At 38.8% G+C, this 16,287-nt stretch overlaps 1 protein-coding gene across 5 annotated transcripts; it reads left to right on the top strand.

Annotated features, from left to right (window-relative positions):
* Positions 1-268: 268 nt before the first annotated feature.
* LOC136706020 (protein SPMIP7) lies at positions 269-10,320 on the top strand. Of its 5 annotated transcripts, none has more exons than XM_066679904.1 (9): positions 269-846; positions 1,444-1,499; positions 1,781-1,842; positions 2,102-2,240; positions 2,344-2,411; positions 4,776-4,817; positions 5,707-5,814; positions 7,169-7,267; positions 9,882-10,313. In XM_066679904.1, the coding sequence occupies exons 1-9, from the start codon at positions 384-386 to the stop codon at positions 10,054-10,056; spliced, it is 1,212 nt and encodes a 403-aa protein (XP_066536001.1). In that variant the 5' UTR covers positions 269-383; the 3' UTR covers positions 10,057-10,313. The 5 variants fall into 5 exon arrangements, with proteins under 5 accessions (XP_066536001.1, XP_066536000.1, XP_066536004.1 ...); XM_066679903.1 differs by having other exon boundaries at positions 1,781-1,857; positions 9,882-10,311; XM_066679907.1 differs by lacking the exon at positions 7,169-7,267 and having other exon boundaries at positions 1,781-1,857; positions 9,882-10,320.
* The last annotated feature ends 5,967 nt before the right edge of the window (positions 10,321-16,287 follow it).

Here is a 16,287-nt window from a genome sequence, read left to right as displayed (position 1 = left end):
TACTCCTCGCCAATAGTATAGGTTAACGTTAAGCTAAATACGCAAACAAGTGTGTTAATTAGCTAAATCTGATGCTTAAGAGTGGCTTAAATGCATATGAAGGCCTCTGTGAAGTCTCTAGGTTTCTAACGGGGCTGTAAAATAAGAACCACTTTCTTCGTTTTGAGTCTCTGTGGCCGTCCATAGAAACCTCTGAGAAATTCGACCTCTTGTGGAGACCTACGGCTAACGGTCGCTAAGCAACACGAGACGCTGAAAGCAGGACAGAGCAACAGAGGTACACCAACGAAGTTCAATGAGCTCTCTCTGTCATCAGTGGAATATCAGAAAAAAGCTGCAGAACTACAGTCCACAGTAGGTATTCAGCGCCTTAAACAGATGAGATGAAGCTGGACACCTCCTGTCCTCCCAGAGTGAGAGTCCTAACTCGACCGAGTGAGACTTGGGCAGAGACGAGCACATGGCGTTGCAGACACCTGAACTTACCCTATGAACGAGGCCAGTCGGATTTAAAGAGCCTGACTGAGACAGACGAGCCAGGCTTCATGAGGTTTAACGCCCAGGCCCACCCTCCTGCAGATAGTGCACCCCTTGCTCCACTCAGAGACCTCGCCCACACAACAGAGCCCTGCTCCGGCCTCCTGAGCGTAGCCGCACAAACAGACCTCGGACTCAGGAAAAACAGCGGCTTTATAGATAGAGTTTATCCTCCATCTGATCTGCGGGTGCCTGTTGGAGTTAGAGACAGACCTCAGACTCCTACACTCAGACCCTCAGCTCCTTCTCTCGACCTAAGCGAGTACAAGCGATGCAACTCAAGAAACAAATTAGAATATGCCAGGCAAGGTAACTATCTACATTGTGCTTTTCCTGTTATATGTCTGTTTACCTCCCACTGTCACAGTCACTGTAAAGTAAACTGAATCCATGTCATGGTACATTTGCTATAGAAATGTACCATGAACAGAAATATTATAGAATGGTTAATTTTTACAGGAACATATTATAAACTCTAACTGTTAAGAAAGTACACCAGTTCCCAGAATTTAAAATATATAATTACATATTTTTAAAGGTCTCTGGCACAAGTGGTCATATACAACAAAAGCAGAATAAGTGGAAACAAATATTGTTTTGAGGTTTCAAAACTTCAAGTTTTTTTGTGATGTCGTTAAAAGAAAACAGAGCAGTTTAATTAGCATATATCTGCTTTTTTCACAGTACATCAGGTCAGATCACAGTGTTACATTTATGTGATAAGGAGTGTTGCATTTTGAGTGCAGGATTGTCAGTCACCACCAGATATGTGTCCTTTAAGATGACAGTGTACTATTGTAAATATATACTCCTTTACATCAAGCATGTGAATGATTTTGGCTTAACTTTGGTGTCACTGAGTTTCTGACAAGCCTTTTCTTGTGTATATCATTGTGCTGTAACAAGTTCGGGACATTGAACAAAGTCCCTCCAAAACTGCCTGCTACACATCTCCAGAGAAGGTAATTTCTTTGTTGCTATGTAATAAATAAATATGATCTAAATGTCATCAGTGATTAATGCTTAATAGGCCATACGTCTTTTTTTCGTGCATCTGCCATATTCCAGTAGTATCTTAGTACAGGTTTCTTTCTGTTAGAAGGTTTTCACTGTGCTTTTAACTTTGGTAGGTCTTGTTCATCTGATATTTATCCAACGACCTCTCAGATTTGCGGTGCTCTTTTCAGTAGTGACATATTTGACCTTACCTTTTGTCTTTTCGCATCCTGTTTTACCAATGTAGGATACAGGTTCCTTGGTTCTCTCTGAATTTATGGAGAAGGCAGCTCGTCGGTACATCTACATGTCAGTATCTCAAAGGTCAGGTCACATATGTATGATACTGTCTAGCAGAGCAATCTCTGTTTTGTCTGTCTCATTTCAATCTATAATAAGCAAATGCATACTATTAATGTATAGCTACAGATGAAATAATGAAGGAAATACATACTAAATGTATTTTAGTTAAAAACACTCAGTTAACTCTTGTGCTAAACTGTATTCTTTTCTGAGGTACGTTCCATCATTAGAATAAATAAGTTGTGTGAGTCATTGATCTTTTCAGAGGTTATGAGGACGTAGACTGGGACTCTAAATTACCCCCTCGTCTGAAACCTCCCATGACCACTCTGGAGAAAATGGCTGACCCAGTTAATCAGCACTTCACACTGAAGAGATACAACAGCAGGCCTGAGCTATGGCAGGTTAGTTAACTGTAGTGCACATGTGGGCCCAGGTGCATTAAATACAGAATTGAATGGCTCTATCATTCTTGCTTTATACTAAGGCTCATTATTTTTTTTCAAGGCTGTCGGACCTCATTGGAACAAGCATCAACTTCGAGCCACATATAATGCGAAGAAGCCTGTTAGTTTGTAAGTGATTTGTGCCACCTTCTTATCTTTTTAGACCTTTTAGAAATACTGTGCATGAATCATGTTGTGGGATTACAAGGATGTTAAGAGACGGCCACAGCTATTTTTGCAAACATAAACTTAACACCTCTCACAACATGACCTCTTGTGATAATGGATATTTACAGTTTCCAACTGCTAATTCATCAGCTGCCAGCAGCTTGTACTTGAGTGAATATAGACAGAATTATACGGACAGAAGTATCAGGACACACATCCTAATCACTGAATGTTCACTCAGTTTATGTGGTAATGTAATAGAATACAAATGTTGCAAAAATGTATTCCTTCCTAGGCATTCCACAATCAACTGTGCGTTTTATAACGGACAAGTGGAAGCATATAGGAACCACAGCAGCTCATTCACAAAGTGGCCGAAGTTCAAAGTGCCTAAATGTAACCAACCCACTGCTGCTTCAATAACTGCAGTGTTATAAACCTCCTCTGATATCAGAAATATCAGAAAATTGTGTGCCAGGAGCAAAATGGCATAGATTTACATGGCCAACAAGCTTAATTTAAATCTTACGTCACCAAGCACAATGCCAAGTGTCAGGTCCAGTGTTATATAGCATACCATCACTGGACTCTGAAGCAGGGGAAACGTGTTCTATGAAGTGATTAATCAACCTTCAACTTATCTAGCAGTCTGATTGATGAGAATGTGTTTGGCAAATGCCAGGAGAATGTTACATGCCTGACTGCATTGGCACACACAGAGCACTGGCCTCTACCCAAACAGATTTCTTTGGGATGAAGTGGGACATAGATTGTGAGCCATGTACTCTCAACCAACACCATTGTCTAAACTCCTCACAGACATAGAGCAAAATCTTGTAGAATGCCTTCCTAGAAGAGTGGAAGTGGTTATAGCTGCAAAAAAAGGAGAGACAAACTTCATTTTAATGCCTATGGATTTAAAATAGACTTCAAAAAAGCTCCTGTATGTGTGATGTGCAGGTGTCCCAGTACATTTGTGTATATAATGTATGCATGTTCAGAGTTTAAATTGTCTTAAAAGAATACATTTATCGAACCATTATATATATGTGAATTTATGATGCTGCAGTGAATGATGGGAGCTTCATGTCATTCTTTTTGGCAAATCAAGAACTGACGAATCTTTGTTCTTTGAGGTGGAATAAGCACAACACTGGGGTATTTGAACCATTCTTAGCATTTGTGTTCTTGAATATTGTAGTTTACCGTAACTTGGGTTTTGGATTATGGAAACAAGCAAGAGCACAAGGACAAAAGAACAAACAAGAACCCATACTGATAAACAACTGAAATCTTCCAGTGCATTCATCCTCAGCAATAAAACTCTAAATTAAAATCTCTAGAAAGGTTTGGTGTACTGGGGCAGTGTAAAACATGGGTCCTTAGAACAGTGTACAGTGTGGATGTCCACCTCTCAGCTCATATCTGCTGCAGGAGTAGCTTTAGGCTGTTTTGCCAATATTCTCTCTGGATCAATTTCCTGATTACTGTCATTGCATGGTTTATGTTGCCATGGTGATGCCATTGTCAATCATTCTGGGATTTGACTCACCTTGTGAGTTCATGCTCATTATATGCTTTCTGTGGGCTACTACATTATATATCACTGCATAAAAGATGCGTAAGACCTAATTCATTGTTTACTGCACTGGCATTTTTTTCTAAGTGATGACACAAGCTTATTCATTGCGCAGATTGGCCATATTTTTTGGTTTAATCTGACATGCATGAGTTATAGTCCTACTCTTGTTTGTTATTGCATAGGCACAACAACACTGCGAAGTCACATTTATGTTTTGGCTTTAAAGAGTTAAGGGCTAAAGTGTTGTGTGTGGAGCTGCGATAACAAAAAATGTATAACCGCTTAGGGCCTGAAGTACTGCTTTAAAACTTGTAGCTGGGAAATATTAAAAAAAAAAAAAAAGAAGAAGAAGAAAATGAAAATGCACTGGATGTTCACATTCAAGTCTACTTGGATAATTTCCCTACTATAACATAGGGAATAAAGCTTTTAATTAAGAAAAGACAAGAACCACATATTTATGACCAGGGACTGGCCAAATTACACTGTGCTGTGACACCAGGAATTGAGATATGGACTCCAACTACAGGTGTTTTTGGCCGGTTTTACACCCATCTTTGTACGCTTTTATTGTTAAGGTTCACTTCCATTAGACACTAGAGAAATTATGTGTAAATAATATGGTTTCACACCATGAGTAATAACTGATTAAAGTATTGTACTTTCAAACTCTGGAAACCAGAACACCATTAACTGTTAAAATATGTCAAATTTCTTTTGTCTTCTTTTCTTTTAAAAAACAGCACCAGCCCCTGTGCAAAATCGGGTCAAATTCCATTGTACTGGTAAGCAGTTATAAAAGCTTTGAGAAGTTTATATTCTCTTACATTGCACACTGTCTAATGGCTGCCTTATTAGAGTCACACTTTCTTTAACTAATTGAACTGTTTGTGTGCAGCAACATTGTACAATGTGGAAACGACTGGTTCAACAGTAGTATTTCAGCAAACAGCTTTTTCCACGTCATCCCAGAAATGCTCAATAGAGCTAAGATCTGGAGGCTCTGCAGGCCATTGAAACTTTGTAAACTATCTGTCATGTCCTTGAAACTACTGGTACATGCCCTGTGACATGGTGCATTACCATGCTGGAGGTATCTTTCTGTGGATAAAATGATGAAAATAGTCTGTAACAAAGCATGCTCTCTAAAAGTTTTACAGTGTTTATTGGGGCTGCAAAAGGAAAAGGAAAATACTGATTTATGTTGCTCCATGGGTGGACCTTTTCCACTCCTTAGCTGTCCACTTTTGATGCCTCTTTGTCCACTGAAGATCTGCATACTTGTCATTCTCTGACAACATTGGCACCCAAACCAGTTTTGTCTAGCCACAGTTTGTTATCTTTAATTAAGTCTTTAAAGAAAGCTTGTCATTTCATTGCTTTGTGACTTTGTTTATCGCTTAAGGAGCTGTTTGCAGAACTACTCTGCACTAAAACTTGGCCATAACTAAAAAGGCAGTATGTTCAAGCTGTCTAAAAATTGACAGCATTAGTGTGGTGATGTGTTCTCATAACTTTAGTTGTGTGTAGACAGCTTTCTGCATATTGAGACTGAGCAATATTCCTGATTTATTCCCTGCTGTGCTTTCTTCTCTGCTACATGAATGAACAGAGTAGGTGAATCCGAGCTTAGAGTCAAGACTATTCTTGTATGTGTCTTCCTGTCTTACACAGTGGTGTGGTGGGATCAGAGAATATGGATGGCATAGATAACCCGGAGCAGAACTTCACGCCTCTCACATTGCTTCGTACCATCATGCCCCCTTACACCCCAACAGCCCAGTAAGTGAAATATATATATACTCATTAATATAAATATATTTGATATAATATGGAAAAAAGTGTGATACTAAAAAAAAACATGTGGGTTCAAGTCTTGCTCCGGGTGACTGTCTGTGAGAACAGTCTGTCACAGTCACACACCACAAACAGGCAAACATCCTATCTATACACTACCACAAAATTTCTTTTGAAAAGCGTTTTACAGAAGTACATTTTCTGGTGTTTGTGTTGTCTTTCTAATTGTGCAACATACACATCTTTGTTCTGACAAGACACTGGGCCCATATTAGCCCAGTACGTCCTTGTTTGCTCATCAATTTTAGTCCAGCATGCTGAGTCCGAGCTGTAGGTAGGATGATCTGCTGCTGCTGTCACCATCTCTTTAGTCAGCAGTTGAATTTGTAAAGGCTGCGGCAGTGACTGGTGAAGTTTCAGGTGGCTGCTCTCTCTCTCTAACATTACCTCATTTGGAACAGAGTTAGTTGCTGCTAACCTTCCTAAAGTTTCCCCTTGTGCAGGGTCTGTATCGGCTAGTGTTGGGTCAGACTCATGCTCAGGTGGATCAGTAGATGACGTCCCAGTCATGAAATACCTGGTCAATCTTTTTAAACATCTCCTTTTCACGTAGTTTATTTAATTGCTTTTCTTTTCTGGGCGCCACTACTGTACTTTACTATCACACATTTTTAAGGTTAATTAGCCACTATATGTTTAATAGTCTTTTCCAACCATCTTACGTGCAGCCGTGACGTTGAATCTGCCAAAATTAGACTTCAGCAAACCTTTCCAAACCAATCTTAAGCTTGCAATGTGTTTCTCCTTATAATGGGCAATTGGTGGTTCAATTGTAAAAAAAAAACCCAACAAAACCTAATTATTTGGCCAATCAATGGGCCCCAATTCTTCCGTGAGACCACAGGCTGCAGCCTACGGTAGCCTGCGCATTATTCCGCCACTGTCCATGTGGGTTTCCTCCTGGTGTTCCGGTTCCCTCCCATGGTCCAAAAACACACGTTGGTAGGTGGATTGGCGACTCAAAAGTGTCCTTAGGTGTGAGTATGTGAGTAAATGTGTGAGTGAATGTGCCGCACTGTGAAGGACTAGCGCCCCCTCCAGGGTGCGATTCTACCTCGCACCCAGTGATTCTGGGTAGGACCACCCTCGACCCTGAATTGGATAAACAGACATGTTTATCAGATACAGACAGTGAGTGACTGAATGACTGAATGAATAATAACCCAGTGTACTTATAGCTACACTGTAAGATGTGATGTATATTATACTGATTTGTATTTGCAGCTGGTTAATTTTATATAGTGTATCATATTTGATCTTTGGTCTCTTTTAATCAAAGCCGCCCCACTATCCCTGGCTACACTGGTAAAGCTCTGCACAACAGGCCACACACAGCTCTCAGTTTTCTCTCTTCACCACCACCTCATCTGACTCCAGGGTAAGAGACACAGACTTATTTATTATATTATATACAATTTTGTTTAATGCAGATTCATGCAAAATTATTTATTTTCTATAATTTATAGCGGTCCAACAACAAATCCCAGCATTGGACATCTTTTTTTTTTTCTCAGTGGAAGAAGTTTTCATAAGGGGGTGTAAATTCTTAGTTACACCAGTGAATGGATTTTTATGTAATTAGACCTGGATACAGCATCAGTTGTAAGAAACTGGTTAAAAATGTCACGGTCAAATTGGATATTGCATATTGCATATTGGATGATATTTTAAAACATGTCTGATCTAAAAGACATGCTTTATCTTGATGAATGAATTGGAATTTAATTCCACGAATACCATTAAGTTATATATCTATATGTTTCTGGTTAATTTTCCCATGTGTGAACGTCACACACTACACTGCACTAGCATCCATCCATTATCTGTAACCGCTTATCCAATTTAGGGTCACGGGGGGTCCAGAGCCTACCTGGAATCATTGGGCGCAAGGCGGGAAAACACCTTGGAGGGGACACCAGTCCTTCACAGGGCAACACAGACACACACACATTCACTCAGACACTCACGGACATTTTCAAGTCACCAATCCACCTGCAACGTGTGTTTTTGGACTGTGGGAGGAAACCGGAGCACCCGGAGGAAACCCACGCGGACACGGGGAGAACACACCAACTCCTCACAGACAGTCACCCGGAGCGGGAATCGAACCCACAACCTCCAGGCCTGGAGCTGTGTGACTGCGACACTAACTGCTGCGCCACAGTGCCGCCCCTGCAATATATTTTTCTATGCTTTGATATGTGAGATTGTCCTAGAACAATAGTTGTTTTCTTAATGTTCTTTCTGTCAGTAGTATGAGTTATTGGGTTTTTAATATGTGATATCTGCAGTACCCAGTAGAACTGTAAAAATAAAGACTAGGTGTGTATTTACCTAGTCTTGATTTTTGTTGAAATATGAGTATATGAGTATAATAATATCTTAAAGTTTATGTGCCCTTTGCATGTTTTGTATCTACATTTTTTTTCTTAGCTCAGAAAAAAAAGCTGTTGGTACTCTCTTGGTCAGTCCATTGTGTGTAGGCTCATTCAGCTCAGCAGGTGGCAGCAGTGTAGTTCAGTGTAGTATTTTTTATTTATTTTTTACATTTTGTCTTGACTTTTAACTTTGAATTCTCTTTCAGGTAAGTGTAAAAAAAATCTAAACAAAAAATAAAGAAGGACTCAGGGCTATTTCTTTAACTTACATCAAATAACTTTTTTTTAGTCAGGGAATTATATTTTGATCAAAAATGTGCCAAAGTCCTCCCCATGACTGTTTTTCTGTTTGTGTAACTCCCTCGTCTTCCTTGTTCTGCTAGAAACAACTCTGCACCTGGCCTTGACTTGCAGCTCTTTAACACTCTTGTAGCTTGTGGCCATCTTCTCCCTATAAGTGTCTGAGATGTCACTCAGTAAATTTAAAGCACCCAAGGATGATTTAAATGCATAAGAGTTAGTAAAACCATTAATCGAAAAAGGCATGCTGTAATGTGTGGGATAATGTGTGAAACTGAGCCTGTGAATTATTAAAATCAGGAACTGTTAAAGAAATTAAATTTTGGGTTATTGGGCATTAAGTGTTATAAAGCAGTCTTTTTCTTTAAGTTAAAGCTACAAGTTCCTGAGTCTTGGTGCAGATGAAAAGAGCAACAGTTTACCACGTTCAGTCTCACAGGCAACGGTAAAAGGTCCTCAGCTTTCAGAATGAGTTGGAATGGGGCATCTGCAACTCAAGCAGAAAGGAAGGGGGAGGAGAAGGTGTCTGAGAGAGGCACTGGAGGAAAACCAAACTCCTCACCCAGGGACTGGGTGGTTTTTTTGAAAACGTGTTTCATAGCCGGGTCTCAAAAGAGCTGGTTTACCGGCTTTTGGAGCAGCATTCTCCAGATGGTCCTATCCAGAGCTACTGAGCATGAGCTGCTGGTGGTAATCGTGGTTTTTCGCCCGACCCAGATCCATTTTCCTGGAGCCACTTGCAGTCTCAAATCTGTTTCCTCTGCTGATAAAGCAGGCCTCCAAGCTTTTCCTTATAGCAGAAAAGAGGACCAGCCAGTACCTTAAGAACTTCCTCTAACCCTGTCCTCCACCTCTCAGTTCACAACAAGAATTTCAGTTATTGTTCCTGTTACAGTTTTTTAAATAATAAATAAATAAACATATTTATTTCAAATACATTCATAATGCTTAGTAAACATGAATGATTTATTGTCACTAGTTGTGCTAATGATTAGTTATTGAGTCCTACACTCTTTAATAAAAGGTTCATAAGGTTCATTGTGTGATAACAGAAAAACCATTTAGCTTCCTATTTGCAAAATTAAGAGTTTTCATTTACACTTTAAAAAAGGATCCTCACACATACAAGTCTTTTACAAATATTAAAAATCCACTTGAACTTCTTCAGGGAACAAAAAAGAAAAAAAACATCTTCTAGTATTGCATCATGCAAAGAACCCTTTTTGGCACGTTTATTTTAAGAGTGCAGGGTTTCCAGTATTTCCAGATACAGCTATCTAACTGTGGCTGGTGTGGCTGTGTTGGTTTTTATAGGAACAGTTTGTCCTCCTCAGCCTATGGTCGCAGAGCTCCACTGTCCAGAATGGTCACCACTGTGCCACCAGGAAATCCTTACCTTCACCCAAAAACTCCTACTCTACCCATCAGACATCTCTTTTCTAAGACTACTGCGCAAAGTTGTACCTTAAACAGGGAAGTAAAGTGGTGAAAAAGTGTGGAAAAATATATTACCTTTTCAAGAAATCCAATCTGTATTTGTGAATAACTCTGTAATGATGTGATGTCAGTGACTGATTCTCAGTAAGTTCAGGATAATGAAATGCTTCATTAGCATAATTTCCCTTGATTGAGATGAAACGTTGTGTGAATATGTAAGATGTAGCATTGTGTTACACTTTGCATATATATATGTGTGTGTGTGTGTGTGTGTGTGCATCAAAGTGCAATATCTGTATAAGATTTTTTTTCAGATAATTTGTTTTCTGTGGGCTTTGACTGAAGTAGACTCTGGCAATAAGAATGCGTTACAGCAGTGGTCTGAAAGTATATGTTTTATGCAAAATAAATGAAATGGTAAGTAGATTGTAATGTTTGCTTCAGGAATTTGTGCAGCAGTTGGAAACTTGAAAAGAAAAGCCTGTTGTTTCTTAAAACATTCATCTTTCTGGCTGAACACCCCAAGAACTGTGGTTTGGAGAATAAAAGAGAAAAGGCAATGTAGCTTCACCTGTTGACAGGAAATAGGAACGTGCTGGTTTCCTGTTCCCCCCTGTAACCTTTGTTTCTGTGCTAAAAAAGCAGCCAAGGATTTAGCTTAGCTAGCATACCTCAGCGTGCTATAGTATGAAGGAAGGTTCAATTTCACTTCACTCGATTTTGCTTAAATTCTATTGTTTGATCATCAACAATAATGATGATGATGTGATGAAACAATATAGAATAAAATAAAAATAAAATAAAATAACAACAAACATTACATTTACATAACCTAAGCTTTTGATTTTGATGGCCGATAATGTAAAAACATTTTATTCCAAGTATTTTGGCACCATTTTTGTTATAGTTTTGCTGATTGCTGATGGATATGGTGAAAAAAAGACAAAAAAAATTGTTTTATTGTGAAATATTAAACAAAATTAATGTATCCATCGTAGTAATACTCATCAGATTTTTAACCATATAAACAATGTGACTAATCAAAAAAAGAAAAAAAGGTCTCAGTGTGTGTGAAGTGATATTAATGAGGTCAGTGCAGTCTAGCAGCATGCTAGTCTTGCTGTTCCTGTCTGTTATTCGGAAAGCAGAGCCATGGTGGGAATGGCTCTGTCCACAGCATTTCCAGAGATGAGATGTGGTTAGCAGATAGCTTAACGTCCACCCATGGAGTATGTGGCCATGGACGCTTTCATTGGCCTGATATTTGGAGGGGCCCCAGGCCTGCTTCTCCTATCACAGCATGCAAGGTGTGCTCTTTTGTCTTACTATACAAGCTCTTAAAAAAGATCAAACTGCAGTGATAAGACTCAACTAATGTGCTGTTCTTTGGAGGCTACAACTTTTACAGCTGTACAATTGGCAACTAACTCAGCAGGAGTTAGGTATGGAAACTTTAAGCTTGACTCCATATCACTTCACATTTGTGTCTGTGATTATGCCCTACAAAGAATATTTTTTGTATTGTTGTCCACAAAGAGTTCTCACAAGACACATAACCTGCTTATTATTCTGTTTCCCAAAGACTTCCCATTCACTTTTGTCATTACAGTATTTTATGTTTTTTTTTTTTTTGATACTGCTGCATGGAATTACAAATATCACAAAAGTAGTTTGGGCAGCATGGAAGTGCAACAGGAGGTGTCCCTGTCACAAAGCTCCAGGGTCCTAGGATTGTGGGTTTAATCCCCACCTTAGGTAACAGTCTGAGTCTGGAGTCTGGTGTTTTCTCCCCATGTCTGCATAGGTTTCCTCCAGGTGCTCCCTAGGTTGGTAGATGATTGGCTAATCAATTGTGTCCATAGGTGCTAGTGAGTGATGGGGTGAATGTATGATTGCCATGTGATGGACTATCATCCTATTCAGGGTGTTCTCCTGCCTTGCACCCAATGAATCTGTGTAGGCTCCGAAGCGGTTACAGAAAATGAATGAATGAAAAACAATGCTTCCCCAAAACAGTTTAAAATGTTTTCCTCTCCCTTGGTAATACTAAGTTTGTTCCCTCCCATATCCTCCTTGGTTTATGTCCTATTATAGGTTCAATTTTCATGTTGGGGTCACAAACATAATGGCCAATTCACTAGCAGTCCTTCAGGCTCTTTTCCATACTCGCTCGGGCGAAAGATTAATTTCTCTCCCTCCTCTTGATTTTTTTTCCCTTGTCATTTCTCCATAAAGAGGGTAAATGTCAAGCATGCCTGACTCCTTCTAGTGACACATCCATTCCAGCAGATGATTACCATAAGGAAATTGACACTTTAGTGTGCACAGGGGAATTTAATTTAGCCCGACATCTTGCTGCATAATGCATTCCCAAAGAAAGGAGATTCTCAACCCAGGATTGAGGATTTTAATAAATTTGACTGTTAACCTGATTATCAGCCTTGAACAGGTCAGACTTATTTACGCATTTAAGTCAATTACGGATTACATGTTATTTAAGCTTCTAAAATGAGGGATGTTTAAAAGCCCATGAAATAACAAAGCAATTCTCTTGTCTATCACTTCATTCTAGTTGATAGTAATTTAATTTGGGTAATGGATTTTAATTACTACATAATGCTGTGGTGATTCTGATCCTATTCTATTCATTCATCACACACACGCACACACACACACACACGCACACATAAATAATACCAAACCTGCATACAGCTACTGCTACCAATGGCCTTTTTCATATGATTGTTTGACAGATAAAAAATTATGTGCAATAGTACAATAGGAACTAAATAACATATTCACTGTAAAGTAATTTTTTATTGAATATGTGAAATCAAAATGTTTAAGTAGTATGTACTGGAAACACAAACAACATTCATTAAACAGTTGACATAAAAGAAAACAAAAGCTTGTTTTGCCTCTAAAATGTGTGCTGTGACTGACCAATTCAGAAAATTAAAGAATAGTTTTTCCCATTCTGATTGAGTGTTCTCTAGAGATCTGAGTGCTGCTTTTGTCTAATTCCCCATAGCTTTAAGAAATGTCAAAAATTATCATTAACTGCACTGTGCATAACACACACACACACACACACACACACAAAAAAAAAACCTGCGGTGTTTGTGAGAGTGAGTGAAATACATGAGCAGAATACATAAAGTATGGTGAGGTGCTGAAATACTCCCATACTCCTTGCCTTGAAGGCAAGGTAATTTCTGCCAACTCACTGGGATTCGCTGGTATCTCTAGCTTGGAAGCCCCTGTGCAGCTCTGCAAGTCTCGATTGGAGTCAGAACAGTTTGCTGAGTCATGCTCCACGTAAGTCTTCCCTCTGCCTGGCCTGTAGAGCTGGGGTCCACTACACCTCCACCATGCAGGATTACACACTACTATCACCAGTAAATATCACATTCTTAGAGTTCTTCTGGCCTCCAAATCACCCAACATGAAAACATTAGCTCAGTCATTCCCTCTCAGGTCCTCTCTATAGTAACTAATGTGTGGAGAGCCTTCAGGCACAGAATGCCACTGAGTTAGTACTTTTGTCACTGAGGGATGTAGTGGAGAGTAAATGCACATAAATGCTGTTTACATAGCATTTAGTATGTTGTCATTTTCCAGTTACACTGACTTCTGCTGACTTCTTTTTCCTTTTTTGGTAAAGTTACTATTTTTGGAGCTATAAATTTTTTAATTGGACAGTGAAGATACTCACCTTGTTTTAGCATTTACACATTACAGATATAGACTTCGTAATTTTAAAAATGTGCATGAATACATTCAGTTTGCACTTGATGCATACAAATTGCTTCAGATAGTTCCTATACATTAATGATTACATGCATTCTTCAGCCCACACCCAAAGGTATAAAGTAAGTAATAAAGTCATTTGGACCTTCTTTTGGCTGAGCCCCTGGTAAAAGTATCTAAACTACTGTAATGGCAAATATTCACATCTTATTTTAGTAACTTTATCAACCTGTCAGGTCAGTTTCGAATACATAATGTTAGATTAAGCCAAATGTCTAATGTTAGGTGGCCAGACACTTGGGGGAGGGTGGGGGACAAAACAAAAAAACACAGTTTTTACTGTGCTGGAGAGTTGTATATAATCTGTCTTTACTTGTCAAGAACATGTCTATGTAAAAGTTTGGGCACCCTTGATCAAATTGCATGTCTTGTTGAATCTCTAATTTTAAATAAGCAAAAATCTACCACAGAGGGCACACTTTACATGTTTTAATGGACAATTACAGACTTTATCATTAAAGAGTTTTGTATGCCAGATTTATTAATTTTAATATGTCAAACTCATCAGAGCAGAAATGCTCATAATCTTTTTAGGTTTCTTGAACAGGGTTTTTTTTAATAATAATAATAATAAATTTGCCATTGGGCAAAAGTTGTTCAAACATTTGCATAGGTTTGTGCATTGGTTTCATAGTGCCAGTGCAAAACAAAACTTAGACAACAAACATGTCTCAAATTCAATTACTTTTTTCCTAATTGCTTTAAGGGACTGAGGCTATTCTGTGAACATTGGACACAGGAGTTGAAAAAGGCCATCATTATCCATGTTCCCTGTTTCAAACCTAGACCAACTGCCTGAAAAAGTCCCCGTGGCTCAGTCGAGATAAGAGCTAACTCCTACTGCACAGATGACTCAGCAGCTCAGAGCGACCAGGCGCTCCTGAGATATGGACCTGGCCAAACTCAAGGATCACTGGAAGAGAAAAGGTGAAATTCTCTCACTGTCTTATTACCTCATCAATACAGCCATGAAGCACCGTAGCGGAAACATCGTTTACTATATAATGACAAAATACGGGAATGAAATGAGTCTATTTATTTTAACCAAACATGATGTCTGCCTCATTATTTATTGACAATTTCTATAAATATTAATGCAAAAATTATATCTCTTTGGGTGATCGGTGGCAATATCATCTGTGCAGCCGTCCACTGTCAAATTATTCGTTTTTGAAGAGTGAAAGAAGAAGTGATGAGCACGTCAAATCAAAATGGAAAAATTAGATGCTTTCTTAGAGAAAGTACTTGAAAATAGTTAACATTCAAAAATAGCTAATAAATAAAGAAGAAAAAAATGAAGAAGGGGAAATGACTCTTAAAGGTTTAGGATTCTTCAATGTTTTAGAGTATTTTGCAAATATTATGTATTTTGCTAATATTGCTAATACTGAAAATACACTTTGTGTCCAAAAGACAGTAGACACCCCTTGTTGTTACTGAACTCAGTTATTTTAAAGTGTCCCTGTTATGTGCACTTAGGTTGAAACACAGCTAGTATAATATCCACAGAATCGCAGGATATAAGGTCACATGCTCAAGGCCAAGTGTCAGGTAGAGGATTGAAAAGCCCCCTGGGGATATGGAGTAGTGGAACTACATTCTTTGGGGTGATAAAGTACACTGTGATAGTACTGAGATGAGTTGTAGCAGCTTTTTTAGATTCAGAATTAATCCAGCGTCCAGTCTGTCCAGGCTAATGCTGTCCTGGCCGAATTACACCAAATCCTCCTTACAGTGTTTGTAAGACTTTTAAAAGTTGTGATATTAATCATAATATACTGAAGTGTTGAATATGTATAAAGACACCAGAACATCATGTGTTTATTTAAAAACATTGTTGCATAGCAGTATGTCATGTCAGAAAATGTCATGTCCAAGAGGAACACTTGGCTAAAACTAGTCAAGTCAAATTTATGTGAGCTTTAGAAGAACAACAACAACAATAATAATAATAATAATAATAATAATAATGGGTTCTCCCAATCTTTTTCCTCGGTCACTGCACCATTACACAGGTGACTTCAAGATTCCTAAACCATGGCCCCTGCCAGGTTTTTTAAAGGAAGCACTTAAGATATTCTGAAGCTGTACAATCTCATCTGACTTTTTGAAGCTATGGGGAGTAGTGCAGAACATAGGCTTGAATCCAGGTCATAACGGTTAAATCAACAGAAATATGATGTGTAGTGTGTAGGCAGGAATGAACAGAGCTAGTGGTTTAGTATATTACCAACGTGACATCACTGTTAGTGGTCTACAGGCTGAATGTACTATTCAAAAAGTTACTTGTTTCCCAGTGCATCAGCAGTGTACTGTCTGCTAACGGCTACTATATGTAGCAGATCTGCTAGCACAAGCAATAGTTGAAATGAGCAGAGGAGAACAAAAGGACTTGTTAAAAGTGGGTTTGTGAAGCCAGTAGAGCAAAACCATACTCAAACTCTTGAGCATATGAAGCCCCCCACACAACACG

This window comes from Hoplias malabaricus, chromosome 8, assembly GCF_029633855.1.
Source record: "Hoplias malabaricus isolate fHopMal1 chromosome 8, fHopMal1.hap1, whole genome shotgun sequence".
Taxonomy (NCBI): Eukaryota; Metazoa; Chordata; class Actinopteri; order Characiformes; family Erythrinidae; genus Hoplias; species Hoplias malabaricus.
The sequence above is the reverse complement of the archived record's forward strand: the minus strand, read 5'-3'. Positions and strand labels throughout refer to the sequence as shown.

Bases quoted from the DNA above. Each gene is read 5' to 3' on its own strand.
- LOC136706020 (XM_066679903.1), top strand. From the start codon at position 384: ATGAAGCTGGACACCTCCTGTCCTCCCAGAGTGAGAGTCCTAACTCGA. The intron at 2,412-4,775 runs GTAAGTGATTTG...TTTAAAAAACAG, and splicing joins GCGAAGAAGCCTGTTAGTTT to CACCAGCCCCTGTGCAAAAT. The intron at 5,815-7,168 runs GTAAGTGAAATA...TTTTAATCAAAG, and splicing joins CCTTACACCCCAACAGCCCA to CCGCCCCACTATCCCTGGCT.